This window comes from Zophobas morio, unplaced genomic scaffold, assembly GCF_036711695.1.
Source record: "Zophobas morio isolate AGI-343-1 ecotype UQ-CSIRO unplaced genomic scaffold, CSIRO_AGI_Zmor_V1 ptg000031l, whole genome shotgun sequence".
NCBI classification, from domain to species: Eukaryota; Metazoa; Arthropoda; class Insecta; order Coleoptera; family Tenebrionidae; genus Zophobas; species Zophobas morio.
Window position 1 is genome coordinate 4569307 of NW_026972136.1, and position 16201 is coordinate 4585507.

The 16201-nt window shown below is 29.9% G+C and overlaps 1 protein-coding gene across 2 annotated transcripts in view; it reads left to right on the plus strand.

Annotated features, from left to right (window-relative positions):
* LOC135139529 (structural maintenance of chromosomes protein 1A) overlaps positions 1–13628 on the plus strand; it is a 26954-nt gene extending 13326 nt beyond the window's left edge. The window contains exons 10-15 of one of the 2 annotated variants that reach the window (XM_064069804.1): positions 4533–4907; positions 4959–5213; positions 5278–5343; positions 5396–5645; positions 5693–5997; positions 12690–13628. In XM_064069804.1, the coding sequence (XP_063925874.1) occupies positions 4533–4907; positions 4959–5213; positions 5278–5343; positions 5396–5645; positions 5693–5997; positions 12690–13553 (2115 nt within the window). In that variant the 3' untranslated portion in view covers positions 13554–13628. Of the gene's footprint in view, positions 1–4532; positions 4908–4958; positions 5214–5277; positions 5344–5389; positions 5646–5692; positions 5998–12689 lie in introns of both variants that reach the window. The other variant, XM_064069803.1, reaches the window with a different exon arrangement.
* Positions 13629–16201: the final 2573 nt, after the last annotated feature.

Consider the following 16201-nt stretch of genomic DNA (forward strand, 5'->3'; position numbering starts at 1 on the left):
AACACCAAAAAATTGAAAAAATACAGTACGTAAAAAACCCTAACGAAAAATTGAAGAAATGAAAAATTGAAAATTGAAAAGTTGAAATTGCAAATCCAAAAATTTCACAATCTAAAAACTGAAAGATCCAAAAGTTGGAAAATCGAAAAATTGAAAAATTTACAATATTTCGTTTTTTCGATTTCGCAAATCTTTCGATTTATCAATTTTTCCTTTCGTCAATTTTTAATTTTTTTGGCTTTCAATTTTTAGATTTTTCAGTTTTATGGTTTTGCAATGTTTCCATTTTTAATTCGAAAACTCAAAAATCGGAGAATGAAAAATCGAAAAACTGAAAAAGCCAGAAATTGTTTACCGAAAAATTGTTAACCGAAAAATTGTAAATCTAAAAATTAAAAAATTTCACACTACAAAAGAGAAAAATGTACAAAATCGAAAAATTTCAATTTGAAGAACTGAAAAAACGAAAAATTTAAACATTGAAAAACTAAAAGTCAGGAAACTAAAAAATTAATAGAAAATTTCTAAAATCCTAAAATTGAGAAAGTGATAATTATTACATAAACGAAAAATTAAAGCATCTAAAATTTCAAAAACCGATAAGTTGAAAGCCGAAAAATTCCAAATATAAAGATCGAAAAATTTCACACTGCAAAAAAGAAAAATTATAAAATCAGAACATTGAAATATCTAAAAATTGTAAAATCGAAAAATGATAGAATTTCAAAATTGTAAAGTCGAAAATCTAACATTGAAAAATTAAGTATCGAGAAATTCAAAAATAAAAAGTCGAAAAATTGAAAAATCGAATTAATGAAAAAGTTCTAATAAAATCCACTAATTGAAAAATAGGAAAATTCTAAAATCGCAAAATTGAGAAAGTGATAAATTGTAGAAAGTATAATTATTATTACATATTTAAAATGTAAATCAAAAATTGAAGAAACGAAAAATTTAAATTGAAAAAAGGAAAAATTAAAAAATCCAGTTGTTCAGGAACGGATAAATTGAAAACCGAAAAATTGCACATCCAAAAATTGAAAAACTTCACACTGCAAAAAAGAAAAGTTATAAAATCAGAACATTGGAAAAGCTAAAAATTGGAAAAATAAAGAACGTAAAAAACCCTATTGAAAAATTGAAAACTCATGACATTGCAAATTCAAAAATTTCAAATTCTATAAACATCCAAAGTTGGAAAATCGAAAAACTGAAAAATTACAATATTTCATTTTTTCGATTTCGCAAATCTTTCGATTTATAAATTTTTCGTTTCTTCAATTTTTCATGTTTTTGATTTCCAATTTTTAGATTTTTTTTTTTGAAAAACTAAAAATCGAGAATCGCATCGAAAAATTGGAAAACCCAAAAATTGGAAAATCTAAAAAGTTATAGAATTGTCAAAATTGGAAAGTCGAAAAACTGTAACATTGAAAAATTAATATCGAGAAATTGAAAAATTAAAAATCGAAAAATTGAAATATCAAATAAATAAAAAAGTTCTAAAATCCAATAATTGAAAAATGGAAAAATCCTAAAATCACAAAATTGAGAAAGGGATAAATTGTGGAAAGCATAATTAAAATTATATGTTTAAAATACAAATCAAGAATTGAAGAAATGAAAAATTGAAAGAAAAACTGAAAAATTTTAAATTGAAAAAAGGAAAAATTAAAAAGTCTAAAAGTTGAAAAACCGATTAATTGAAAACCGAAAAATTGCAAATCCAAAAATTGAAAAATTATAAAATCAGAACATTGCATAACCAAAAAATTGGAAAAAGCAAAGAACGTAAAAAACCATAACGAAAAACTGAAAAATTTACAATATTTCGTTTTTTCGATTTCTTATTTCTTGAATTTTTCATGATTTTGGTTTCCAGTTTTTAGATTTTTCAGTTTCACAGTTTTACAATTTTTCCATTTTTAATTCGAAAAGTTGAAAAATCGGAAAAAATTGAAAAATCCAAAAACTGAAATTGCAAAATCGAAAATGTAGAAATCGAAAAATTTCGAATCGAAGAACTGAAGAAACGAATTGAAACATTGAAAAACTAAAAATCGATAAATTTATAAATAAAAAAAAATAGATGGAAAGAAGAAAAAACAAATCGCATCGAAAAATTGAGAAACCCAAAAATTGTAAAATCGAAAAATTATAGGATTATCAAAATTGTTAAATTGCAAAACTGTAACATTGAAACATTGAAAAATCGAATAAATGAAAACGTTCTAAAATTCAATAACTGAAAAATGGAAAAATTCTGAAATCGTAAAGTTGAGAAAGTAATAAATTGTAGAAAGTATGATTATTATAACATATTAAAAGTGCAAATCAAAAATTGAAGAAATGAAAAATTGAAAGAGAAAAATTTTAAATTGTAAATGAAAAATTAAAAAGTCTAATAAAAGTTCAAGAACAGATAAATTGAAAACCGAAAAATTGCAGATCCAAAAATTGAAAAATTTCACACTGCAACAAAAAAAAGTTATAAATTCAGAACATTGAAAAACTGAAACATTGAAAAAAATAAAGAACGTAAAAAACTCTAACGAAAAATTGAAAAATTAAAAGTTGAAAACTCGTGCAAATCCAAAAATTTCAAAATCTAAAAACTGAACCATCCAAGAAATGGAAAATCGGAAAACTGAAAAATTTAAATATTTCGTTTTTGCGATTTCCAATTTTTAGATTTTTCAGTTTTACAGTTTTGCAATTTTTCCGTTGTTAATTTGAAAAGTTGAAAAATCCGAAAAAATTGAAAAATCGAAAAAAACACAAATTGCAAAACTGAAGAACTGAAAAAACGAAAAATTGAAAAATCAAAAAACTGGAAAAACGAGAAATTGCAAAATCGAAAATGTAGAAAATTGAAAAATTTCAGATCGAAGAAACAAAAATTGAAACATTGAAAAACTAAAAATTGATAAATTTAAAAATAAAAAAAAAATGAATCGAAAAATTGGAAAACCCAAAAATTGGAAAATCGAAAAATTATAGAATTCTCAAAATTGTAATGTCGATAAACTTAACATTGAAAAATTGAAAAATTAAGTATCGAGAAATTAATAATCGAAAAATTGAAAAATCTAATGAATGAAAAAGTTCTAATGAAATCGAACAATTGAAAAATGGGAAAATTCTAAAATCGCAAAATTGAGAAAGTGATAAATTGTGGGACGTATAATTATTATTACATATATAAAATGTAAATCAAAAATTGAACAAACGAAAAATTTTAAATTGATAAAATGAAAAATTAAAAAAGCTAAAAGTTCAAAAACCGAAGAATTGAAAACCGAAAATTTGCAAATCTAAAAATTTAAAAATTGCACACTGCAAAAAAGAAAAATTATAAAAACTGACATTGAAAAACTGAAAAATAGAGAAAATTAAGGACTTAAAATACCCTAACGGAAAATTGAAAAATTAAAAGTTGAAAACTCGATTTATCAATTTTTCGTTTCTTCAATTTTCTATGTTTTTGATATCCAATTCTTAGATTTTTCAGTTTTACAGTTTTGCAATTTTTCCATTTTTAATTCGAAAAGTTGAAAAATCCGAAAAAATTGAAAAATCGAAAAAACCACAAATTGCAAAACTGAAGAACTGAAAAAACGAAAAATTGAAAAACTAAAAATCCAGAAACTTCAAAATAATAAAAAATAATAAAAAACCTCAATCGAAAAATTGTAAAATCGAAAAATCATAGAATTGTCAAAGTTGTAAAGTCGAAAAACTGTAACATTGAAAAATTGAAAGATCAAATAAAAAAGTTCTAAAATCCAACAATTGAAAAATGGAAAAACCCTAAAATCACAAAATTGAGAAAGGGATAAATTGTGGAAAGCATAATTAAAATTGTATATTTAATTTTAAATACAAATCAAGAATTGAAGAAATGAAAAATTGGAAGAGAAACTGAAAAATTTTAAATTGAAAAAAGGAAAAATTAAAAAGTCTAAAAGCTAAAAAAAAAAATGGAAAAAGTATCGAGAAATTCAAAAATTAAAAAAGTTATAATGAAATCGAACAATTGAAAAATGGAAAAATTCTAAAATCGCAAATTTGAGAAAATGATAAATTGTAGAAAATATAATTATTACATATTTAAAATCCAATTCAAACATTGAAGAAACGAAAAATTCAAAGAGACACTGAGAAATTTAAGATCGAAAACCGAAAGATTGCAAATATAAAAATTGAAAAATTTCACACTGCAAAAAAGAAAAATTATAAAATCAGGACATTGAAAAACCCAAAAATTGAGAAAATAAAGAACGTAAAAAAGCCTAACGAAAAATTGAAGAAATGAAAAATTGAAAAAATTGAAATTGAAAAACAAAAAATTATAAAATTGAAAAATTGCAACAATAAAGAAAATAAAAAATCGAAAAATTAAAAATTGAAAATTCGAAACATTGTAAATCGAAAAACTAAACAAACTGTACTTCAGGGTGAGGGAAGTTCTATCGAAATAACTTTCCACAATTTTTTTCAATAAATCATCTCAATTTTGTGACATTTTTCAGTACGATCGCATGATCAACATATGTCAACCCATCCACAAACGCTACAACGTCGCCATTACAAAAGTCTTGGGCAAATTCATGGAGGCCATCGTCGTCGACAGCGAACACACAGCCAGACAGTGCATCAAATACTTAAAAGAGCAAATGTTGGACCCCGAGACATTCCTTCCCTTGGACTACCTCCAAGTGAAAGCTGTCAAAGAACGACTCAGAAACATCACAGAACCCAAAGGAGTCAAACTCTTGTACGACGTGCTTCAATTTGAGCCCCAAGCGGTCGCTAAGGCGGTGCTTTTTGCCACCAATAACGCGCTAGTGTGCGAAACACCGGACGACGCGATGAAAGTGGCCTACGAATTGGGCGGTAGATACGACGTAAGTGTGTCACAAAAGTTGGCGAAAAAGCTTGATTTGAATTTAATTTAGGCGGTAGCTCTGGACGGTACGTACTACCAGAAGTCTGGTATTATTTCCGGAGGTAGTTTAGATTTAGCACGAAAAGCTAAACGCTGGGACGAAAAACACATTTCGCAATTGAAGGCGCAGAAAGAGAAGTTAACGGAAGAATTGAGAGACGCGATGAAAAAATCACGGAAAGAATCGGAGTTGAACACTGTAGATTCACAAATTAGGGGTTTGGAAACGAGGTTGAGATACGCAAAAACTGATATGGAAAGCACTGTAAGTTTGTGGCGATTTTTTTTTATTATTATTATGTAAATTCGTGTTGTTAATTTTGTTCTAGATGAAGCAAATCAAAGCTGTGGATGCCGAATTAGCCAAGCTGTCCGAAGAAATGGTTAAATACGGGGTAAGTCGATTTTGTAGTTTGTTATTATTTTAATATTTGCATGTAGCCCAAGATTGAAGAGATTGAACGGACGATGCAAACTAGAGAACAACAAATCGAAGAAATCAAGCTCCAGATGAACAGCGTCGAAGACGTCGTCTTTTCTAAGTTCTGTCAAGAAATCGGCATTCGGAATATACGGCAGTACGAAGATCGAGAGTTGCGGGCGCAGGAAGAACGAAAACAAAAAAGATTGGAGTTCCAGAAACAAATTAACAGAATTACGTCGAATCTAGAATTCGAGAAAAGTCGCGACACACAAAGTAAATAATATTTGTGTGGTTTCACAGGACTAATGAGGGTTTTCTAGATAATGTAAGTCGGTGGGAGCGCACTGTTAACGACGAGGAGGAGCGTTTAGAAACGTGTAGGAAACAAGAGGCGAAGCAACGAGAGGAGATCGATAAAGATTTGCAGCAGGTGGAGCAGTTGAAGGCGCAGAGGTTGAATAAGAAACAAGAAGTTGATGGCATGGAAGAGGAACTGGGTAAGGCGAGGCGAGAGGTGGGGAGTATTGCGAAGGATGTACAAGCGGCGCAGAAGGCGGTGGTGTCTTTGGAAACGAAGATTGAAGGGAAGAAGAGCGAAAGGCACGCGATTTTGATGCAGTGCAAGGTAAGGCGCTACCACAACTCGGACAAAAATTCAATTTTTCAATTGAGTTAAATTTTTGGCTTCCCTGGTAAATTACAAAAAAAAAATGTTTATGAAGTTCTGATCCCCAGAACTTATTTTCGCCTTCATTTCTTCGAAAATTTCTACGATTTTTTCAGAATCGTCAAAATAAATGAAATATTTATTTTGAAATATTTTAGAAATAAGAATAATAATGATAAATACTGCATGAAGTCGAATATTTCGACTATCTTGGCCCAGAACTATTGATACCCTGTGTTTTCCAATTCAATTTATCAAAATTTATACCCCATAATTTTTCCCAAAAAGTCAATTTCTGAGTTGAGTATGAAATTTTTTATTTTTTTTAAACAACCTCCAAAAATTGCCAAAAAAGATCCTTTCGTAAATTTTGCTCTCCAGAACTTATTTTCGGTTTAATTTCTTCGAAAATGTGTACCTGTTTTCCAGGATCGCTTAAATAAAATATTTAAATTTTGAGAAATTAAAAAAAAAATCTCTTTAAAACCGACTATTTCGAAATTCTGGGTATTGAATTTTCAACACATTATGTTTTTTGATTTAGCTCGCCAAAATCTGTATCTCAAAATTGTTTTGAAATTTTGAGGCAACTTTGCCAAAAAGTCAATTTTTCAATTCGAGTAAAATTTTGACTTTTTTATCATCCTCGAGAAATTGTTAAAAAAAAATCCTTGTTAATGTTGACCTCCAGAACTTGTTTTTGGCTTCATTTCTTTTGTACGATTTTTCCAGAATCGCCAAGATAAATAAAATACGGCATTTTTAGATATTTTAAAAAATACACTTTAAGATCCACTATTTCAAAAATCTTTATCCGAGACCATCAACATGTTATGTTTTTCGATTCAGTTCGCCAAAATCTCTATCCTCGAATTTTTTGTGAATTTTTGAGTAACTTCTCCTAAAATTAAATTTTTCAATTGAGTGAAATTTTTGGCTTCCCTGGTAAATTACAAAAAATTAAACAAAATGTTTATTAATTTTGAGCCCCAGAACCTATTTTCGCCTTTATTTCTGCGAAAATTTCTACGATTTTTTCAGAATCGTCAAAATAAATGAAATAATTATTTTGAAATATTTTAGAAATAATAATAATAATTAATACTACATGAAATCGAATATTTCGCTTATCTTGGCCCAGAACTATTGATAACCTGTGTTTTTCAATTCAACTTATCAAAATTTATACCCCATAATTTTTCCCAAAAACTCAATTTCTGAATTGAGTATGAAATGTTTTACTTTTTTTTTTAAACACCCTTCAAAAATTGCCAAAAAAGATCCTTTCGTAAATTTTGCTCTCCAGAACTTGTTTTCGGTTTAATTTTTTCGAAAATGTCTACCTTTTTTCCAGAATCGCTTAAATAAAATATGGAAATTTTGAGAAATTAAAAAAAATCCTCTTTAAAACCGACTATTTCGAAATTGTGTTTTTCGATTTAGCTCGCCATGAAATTTTTAGGCAACTTTGCCAAAAAGTCAATTTTTCAATTCAAGTGAAATTTTTGACTTTTATCATCCTCGAGAAATTATTAAAAAAAATTCTTGTTAATGTTGACCTCCAGAACTTGTTTTTGGTTTCATATCTCCGAAAATTTCTACGATTTTTCCAGACTCGCCAAAATAAAATAAGGCAATTTTTGAGATATTTTAGAAATGCCAGATGAAATCGAGTATTTCGAATATCGGTTTTTAAAACCGACTGTTCCAAAAATCTTAGTCCGGGACCATCAACACGTTATGTTTTTCGATTCAGTTCGCCAAAAGTATCCCAGAATTTTTTGACAATTTTTGAGTAACTTGCCCAAAAATGCAAGTTTTTAATTGAGTGAAATTTTTGGCTTCCCTAGTAAGTTACAAAAAAACCTTTTATTAATTTTGATCTCCAGAACTTATTTTTGCCTTTATTGGTTCGAACATTTCTACGATTTTTTCAGAGTCGTCAAAATATGTGAAATAATGATTTTGAGATATTTTTCAATATTTCAAATATCTTGGTCCAGAACTGTTGATACCCTGTGTTTTTCAATTCAAAATCAAGATTTATACAACACAATTTCCTGTGGAATTTGGTAAGTTTGGCAAAAACTCAATTTTTGAGTTGGTTTTCAAATTTTTGACTTTCTTTTAAACAATCTCGAAAATACCAAAAAAAGATTCTTTCGTAAATTTTGATCACCAGAACTTGTTTTCGGCTTAATTTCTTCGAAAATTTCTATCTTTTTTCCACAATTACCAAAATAATTTTGCAGTATTTTTTAAAAATCCACTTTAAAATCGACTCTTTTGAAAACCTTGGTATTGGACCAACGATACATTATGTTTTTCGATTCAGCTCGCCAAAATCTGCATCTCTTGAATTTGCCAAAAACTCACTTTTTCAATTCGAGTGAAATTTTTGAATTTTTTAAAATCCTCGAAAAATTATTAAAAACAATTTTTTTGTTAATTTTAACCTCCAGAACTTATTTTCGGCTTCATTTCTTCGAAAATTTCAACGATGTTTCCAGACCCGCCAAAATAAAATAAGACAATTTTGAGATATTTTTCAAAATCCACTTTAAAACAACTATTTCGAAGATTTTGGTCTGGGACAACCAACAGCCATGTTTTTCGATTGAGTTCGCCGAAATCTGCATCACATTTTTCGCCAAAAATTCAATTTTCCAGTTGAATGAAATTTTTGACATTTTTTTGCATCCTCGAAAGTTATTAAAAAAAAAATTGATAATTTCGACCCCGCAAGACTCGTTTTTGGCTTAGTTTTTCAAAAATTCATACGATTTGTCCAGAATCGCCAAAATAAAATGCAGCAATTTTGAGATATTCAACTCGCCAAAATCTCTTCCAGAAATTTTTGACATTTTTTGCAACCTCAAAAATTGTAAAAAAATTTTGCTAATTTTGACCTTCAAAACTTATTTTTGGCTTCATTTCTTCAAAAATTCATACGATTTTTCCAGAATCACCAAAATAAAATACGGCAAATTTTGAGATATTTTTAAAAATCCAATTTAAAACGGACCATGTATTTCGAAAATATTGTGCCGGGGTCGATTCAGCTCGCCAAAATCTGTATTTCAGAATTTTTTTGTAATTTTTAGGTAACTGCCAAAGTTTTTCAATTCGAGTGAAATTTTTTTGACTTTTTTATTAATTCTCGAAAATTACTAAAAAAAAAATTCAATTCCTTCGTTAATTTTCACTCCTAGAATTTGTTTTCGTTTTCATTTCTTCTACAATTTCGACGATTTTTCTAGGTTTGTCAAAATAAAATAAGGCAATTTTGAGATGTTTTTTAAAATCCACCTTAAAACCGACTATTTCGAAAATTTTGGTATTGGGCCATCAACACATCACGTTTTTCGATTCAATTGGCCAAAATCTGTATCTCGGATTTTTTTTAATTATTAGACAACAGCCAAAAATTGAATTTTTCGATGGAGTGAAGTTTTTGATTTTTTTTGCATCCTGGAAAATTACTAAAAAATCCCGATATTAATTTTGACCACCAAGATTTGTTTTCGGCTTCATTTCATGGAAAATCCCTTTAAAACTTTAAAATTGACTATTTCAATCATGGGCCTGGATCATCAACACACTATGTTTTTGAATTCAGCTCTCCAAAATCTGTCACGGAATCTTTTATTTTTTTTTTTATTTTTTTTTTTGTAACTTCGCCAAAAATTCAATTTTTCAGTTGAATGAAATTTTTGACATTTTTTTTGCATCCTCGAAAATTGTCAAAAAAAAAATATTGTTAAGTTTGATCTCCAAGACTTGTTTTCCGCTTCATTTCTACGAAAATTCCTACGATTTTACCAAAATCAACAAAATACAATGCAACAATTTTGGATTTTTTTTAAATCTACTTTAAAATGGACTATTTCGAACTTCTTCGTCCTGGACCATCAACACACCATGTTTTTGGATTCAGCTCTCCAAAATCTGTCTCAGAATCTTTTGATTTTTTTTTTTTGTAATTTCGCCAAAAATCAATTTTTCAGTTGAATGAAATTTTTGATTTCATTTTTGCATCCACGAAAATTGTCAAAAAAAAAAGTTTTTAATTTTGACCTCCCAAGATTTGTTTTCGGCTTCATTTCTTCGAAAATTCCTGCGATTTTACCAGAATCAGCGAAATAAAATATGGCAATTTTGAGATATGTATTTTTAAAAATCCAGTTTAATTCTGACTATTTCAAAGATATTGGTATTGGATCATCAACACTTCATGTTTTTCGATTCAGCTGACCAAAATTTATCTCAGATTTTTTTTGAAATTTTTAGACAACTGCCAAAAATTCAATTTTTCAGGAAAGTGAAATTTTTGACATTTTTTTGCATCCTCGAAAATTGTCATTTTTTTGTGTTAATTTTGACCTCCAAGATTTGTTGTCTGTCAATAATTTTGATTTTTTTAATCCAGTTTAAAATTGACTTTTTCGAAAATTCTAGTCCTCGACCATCATATTTTTCAATTCAACTTTCCAAAATTTCTCAGAATTTTTTGTGAATTTTTTTGCAGCTTCGCCAAAAATTCAAGAATCCATGAAAATTGTAAAAAAAAAATGTTTTTGTGAATTTTGACCTACAAGACTTTTTACCCTTCATTTCTTCGAAAATTCGTTCGATTTTTCCAGAATGAATAAAATACGTTAATTTTGAGATATTTTAAAAAGTCCACTTTAAAAGCTGCTATTTTCGAAAAACTGGGTCCCGAATCATTAACACACCATGTTTTTCTATTGTTTTGTAAAATCTTTGCCTCAACATTTTTTGTGATTTTTTACAATTTCATCAAAAATTCAATTTTTCAGTTGAGCGAATATTTTGGTAATTTTTTCCATCGTCGAAAATTGTAAAAAAAAAATATTTCGTTAATTTTGATCTCTAAGACTTGCTTCCGGCTTCATTTCTTCGAAAATTCGTACGATTTTTCTAGAATCACCAAACTAAAATTCGGCAATTTTGAGTTATTTTTCAAAATCCACTTTAAAACCGACTATTTCGAAAATATTGCTGTTGGACCAGCGTCATGTTCTTCGAATCAGCTGGCCAAAATCTGTATTTCAGATTTTTTTTTAGTTTTTAGGCAACTCAATTTTTGGATGGAGTGAAGTTTTTGACTTTTTTGTAACCTCGAAAATTACCGAAAAAATTCCATAATTAATTTTGACCTCCAAAACTTGTTATCGGCTTCATTTCTTCGCAAATCCCTACGATTTTTCCAGAATCACCAAATGAAATACGGCAATTTTGAGATATTTTAAGAAGTCCACTTTAAAAGCCACTATTTTCGAAAAACTTGGTCCTGGACCATTAACGCACCAAGTTTTTCGATTCAATTCTCCAAAATTTCTATAAGAATATTTTGTGAATTTTTTTTGCAACTTCGCCAAAAATTCAATTTTTGACATTTTTTTTAATCCACGAAAATTGTCAAAAAAAGTTTTTGTTAATTTTGACGTACAAGTCTTGTTGTCGGCTTCATTTATTCGAAAATTCCTACGATCTTTCCAGAATCGCCAAAATAAAATATAGGTATTTTTAAAAATCCACTTTAAAGGCGACTATTTCGAAAATCTTGGTCCTAGACCATCAATACACCGTGTTTTTCGATTCGGCTCTCGAAAATCTCTTACTCAGAATTTTTTATTTTTTTGTGCAAATTCGCCAAAAATTCAATTTTTCAGTTGGGTAAAATTTTTGACATTTTTTGCATTCTCGAAAATTGTCAAAAAGATTTTGTCAAGTTTGATCTCCAAGACTTGTTTTTGGCTTTATTTCTTCCAAAATTCCTATGATTTTTGGTCCGGGGGTCACCAATTTTCACCATATTTTTCAAATCAGCGGGCCAAAATTTGTATCTCGGATTTTTTTGTGAATTTTTGAACTTCACCAAAAAAAATTTTTTTTAGTTGAGTGAATTTTTTGGCATTGACATCCTGGAAAATTAGAAAAAAATCTTCGAAAATTGCTACGATTTTTTTTTTATATATAATCGCCAAAATGAAATATTTTATTTACTTTTTTTCCCAATTCGTCAAAATGAAGTACAATTTTTGGGATATTTTAGAGGTACCATATTAAATCGAAATTTCGAAAATCTTTGTCCGAGTCCAATATGTTCATAGATTGAGCTCGTCGATTCCAAAATTTGAGTGTGAATTTTTAGGCACCTCAGCTAAAAACACAATTTTTCAATAAAATTAAATTTTTGACTTTTTCTCGAGGACCTTCTATAATTACTAAAGGAGATTCTTTTATTGATGCCGACCTTTAGAAATAATTTTTCTAGAATCGCCAAAATGAAATCTGGTAGTTCTTGGACATTTTTCAAAATTTTAATTTGAATCCAAATATCCAAACTGCCAGAATTATTAATGAGTTTTTCGAGCAGTTTTGAGAATTATCAAAGGGGATTCCTTTGTTGATTTCAACCTTTAGAAGTGTTTCCTGACTAAATTTTTCCGAAAATTTCTACTATTTTTCCAGAATCGCAACATTTTGCAATATTTATTGGATATTTCGAAAACAATAGAATATAGTTTTCTCTGTGTTATTCGTAGTTATAAAGAACTAAGTAGAATTAAGAACTTAGATTTTTTTAACGAAAACCATAATTAAATTATTTTATTATTTGCAAGATGGACGACATCGCCATTCCCATGATCGTCGGCAACATGGAAGACATCGTGGCCTCCGACCCATCCCAGAGCTCCTCAGGCGACACGAGCAGCACAGTCCAGCAATACGAAAAAGAAGCCCGAATCAAAATCGACTACAACGTCTTATCCGACAACCTAAAAGACCTCGAGGAGAAAGACGAAATCAAGAAAATGGCCGACAAGCTCCTCAACTCCATCAAGAGCCTCCAGGACACCCTGACCAAAATCCAGGCCCCCAACATGCGCGCCATCCAGAAACTCGAACTGGCCCAAGGCAAGCTCCAATCGACCAACGAGGAGTTCGAGAACCTACGCAAACAAAACAAGAAAGCCAAAGCGGCGTTCGAGAGGATCAAGCAGCAGAGATACGAGAGGTTCACGAGGTGCTTCGACCACGTGTCGAACGAGATCGACAACATTTATAAGGCGCTTGCGCAGAACCAGTCTGCGCAGGCGTTCTTGGGCGCGGAGAACCCCGAGGAGCCCTATTTGGACGGGATTAATTATAACTGCGTGGCGCCGGGGAAGAGGTTCCAGCCGATGTCGAACTTGTCGGGAGGGGAGAAAACGGTGGCTGCGTTGGCACTACTGTTTGCCATACATAGCTACCAGCCGGCGCCGTTTTTCGTGCTGGATGAAGTTGATGCGGCTTTGGATAATACCAACATCGGGAAAGTTGCCAAATATATAAGGGAGAAAACGGAGTCGCTGCAGACTATTGTTATTTCGTTGAAGGAGGAGTTTTACTCGCATGCCGATTCGTTGATCGGGATCTGCCCGCAGCCAGCGGATTGTTTAGTAAGTCAGGTTTTGACCGTTGATTTGACTAAATATCCGATGTAAAATATATTTGGTTCGGTGTTTTGATGTATTTTTTTTACCGTAATGAGTTTTTAAATAAAGTTAAATTATGATTGATTGTTTGGATGTGTCGCCCTGTATTTAAGTGACCAGCCTTGATATTCCTTGTTATCACAATTTACCTGGTTTACTGTGTGGGGATGTAGAAAGAGCAAACAATGTGGCGTCCGTATGGGGACGTCAAAATGATGGATATACCGGGTGTCTAGAAAATGGCGGATTAACTCTCCGCTACGGTCTTAACGATCAACTGGTCAGTCTGGGACAAATAGTAAAAAATTCAGTCTCACTTTAACAACTCAACAATACAATATAACTAGTAATAAAACTTTTAGTTAATTTCTCTCGCCCATGACCATGTTTAATTACCATTTCAGTTAGAATGTACAAAGATATGATTGTGTTGTTTTTATAATAACTTGATAAACTTCCATTTGACAACAATGTTTGCCCGATATAAAGCGACGGTACAAATAAGCAAAAATCGAGTAAGCAGTTAAAAATGTTTGACATATCAAAAATTGTCAAACGTTTTCAAAACTACATTCCCTGGTGTTTTATTTTCGGATAAATTTAAAGGAATCTCGTGTTTTGTTGCTGGATGAACTTGAAATTTTTTTTTGAGATTTTAGTGTTTTATTTTTTCTCTTATTGTAACACCTACTAGCCCCGCCCACCCGCCCTCTCTTTTCTTATAGAGTATGTTATTTGACAAAGTCGATCTTATTTTAGCAGGTACTAAACCCGCCCTTCTACTTTCTTAGAAGGATCTCATTTGCCAAAATCAGTCTTATCTTAGCAGATACTAGTCCCGCCCACCCACCCTCTCTTTTCTTAGAGGGTATCTCATTTACCAAAATCGATTTTATTTGATCAGATAATGACCCGAATTTTCGATTTATCTCATTTCCAATTTTCGATATTTAAGTTTTCAATTTTTTCAATTTCAATTTGTTTTTCATTTTTTCCGTTTTTCGACTTTTCGATTTTAGAATATTTGATTTTCCGGTTTTTTGATTCCTGATTTTTAGATTTTTTGTTTTCGATTTTTGAGTTTTCGGTTTTCCAATTTTTCAATTATTCAGTTTTTCGATTTTTCAATTTTTTTACTTTTCGATTTATTGATTTTTTGGATTTTGTAATGACATTCTTCAATTTTTAGACTTATTTTTTTTTTACTTTGTGATTTCTTGAATTTTCAACTTCTCCATTGTCCAATTTTTCGACTTTTCAATTTTTTTACTTTTCAATTTATTGATTTTTTCGATTTTACAATGACATTCTTCAATTTTTAGACTTCATTTTTTTACTTTTTGATTTCTTTAATTTTCAACTTTTCGATTGTCTAGTTTTTCGACTTTTCAATTTTTTTTATTTCTCCAGTTCTCGATTCATCGAATCGGGAACTCTCATTTGGCAAAATCGGTCTTATTTTGGCAGGAAATAGCCCCACCCACCCACCCTCTCTGTTCTTAGAGTGTATGTCATTTGACAAAATCGATCTTATTTTAGGAGTAATCTCGATTTTTCGAATTTTCCATATCTAGTTTTCAATTTCAATTTCCCATTTTTCACATTCCCAATTTTCGGTTTTTCAAATTTCGGTTTATTATGTATTTTATATATATATATATATATATAAAATACAAAAATTTTTTAATTTTCAATTTTTCCATTTTTCGACTTTTCGATTACTTGTTCGAAATCTCGATTTTAGCATTTTTAGATTTTCGAATTTTCGATTTTTCAATTTGTTTCCTTTTCGATGTCCGAATTTTTCAATTTTCCATTCTTCAGTTTTTCGATTTAACAACTTTTTTACTTTTCGGTTTTTTGATTTCTCGAGTTTTCGATTTTCGTTTTCGAGTGCTGATTTTTTGATTTTACGATGACTTCAATTTTTAGACTTTTGAGTTTTTTTTCTTTTTGATTTCTAGAATTTTCAACTTTTCCATTCTCCAGTTTTTCGATTTCTCGAGTTCTCGATGCATGGAATCGGGATCTCTCATTTGCCAAAATCGGTCTTACTTTAGCAGGTACTAGCCCCGCCCACCCACCCTCTGTTTTCTTAGAGAATATGTCATTTGCCAAAATTTGTCTTAACAGGTATTAGCCCCACCCACTAGCCCTCTCTGTTCTTAGAGGGTATGTCATTTGCCAAAATCGATCTTATTTTAGCAGGTAATAACACAAATTTTCGATATTTCGAATTTTCGATTTTTGAAATTTCGATATTTTAGTTTTCAATTTCTCTATTTTTCATTTTTTCCGTTTTTCGACTTCGATTTTGGAATTTTTCGTTTTCCGGTTTTTCGATTCCCGATTTTTTAGATTTTTCGATATTCGAATTTTTAAATGTGTGTTTTCCGATTTGCGATTTTTCAATTCTTCAATCCTTCTATTCTTCAGTTCGATTTTTCGATATTTTAGTTTTCAATTTTTTAAATTTCAATTTCTCGATTTTTCCATTTTGCGACGTTTTGATTTTAGAATTTTCGATTAATCGAAGCTCGATTTTCAATTTTTTAATTTTCGATTTTTAGATTTTATACTTTTCGGTTCTTCGATTTTCGCTTTTCAAATATTTTATTCATCGAGTTTTCGATATTCGAATTTTCAATTTGTTTCCC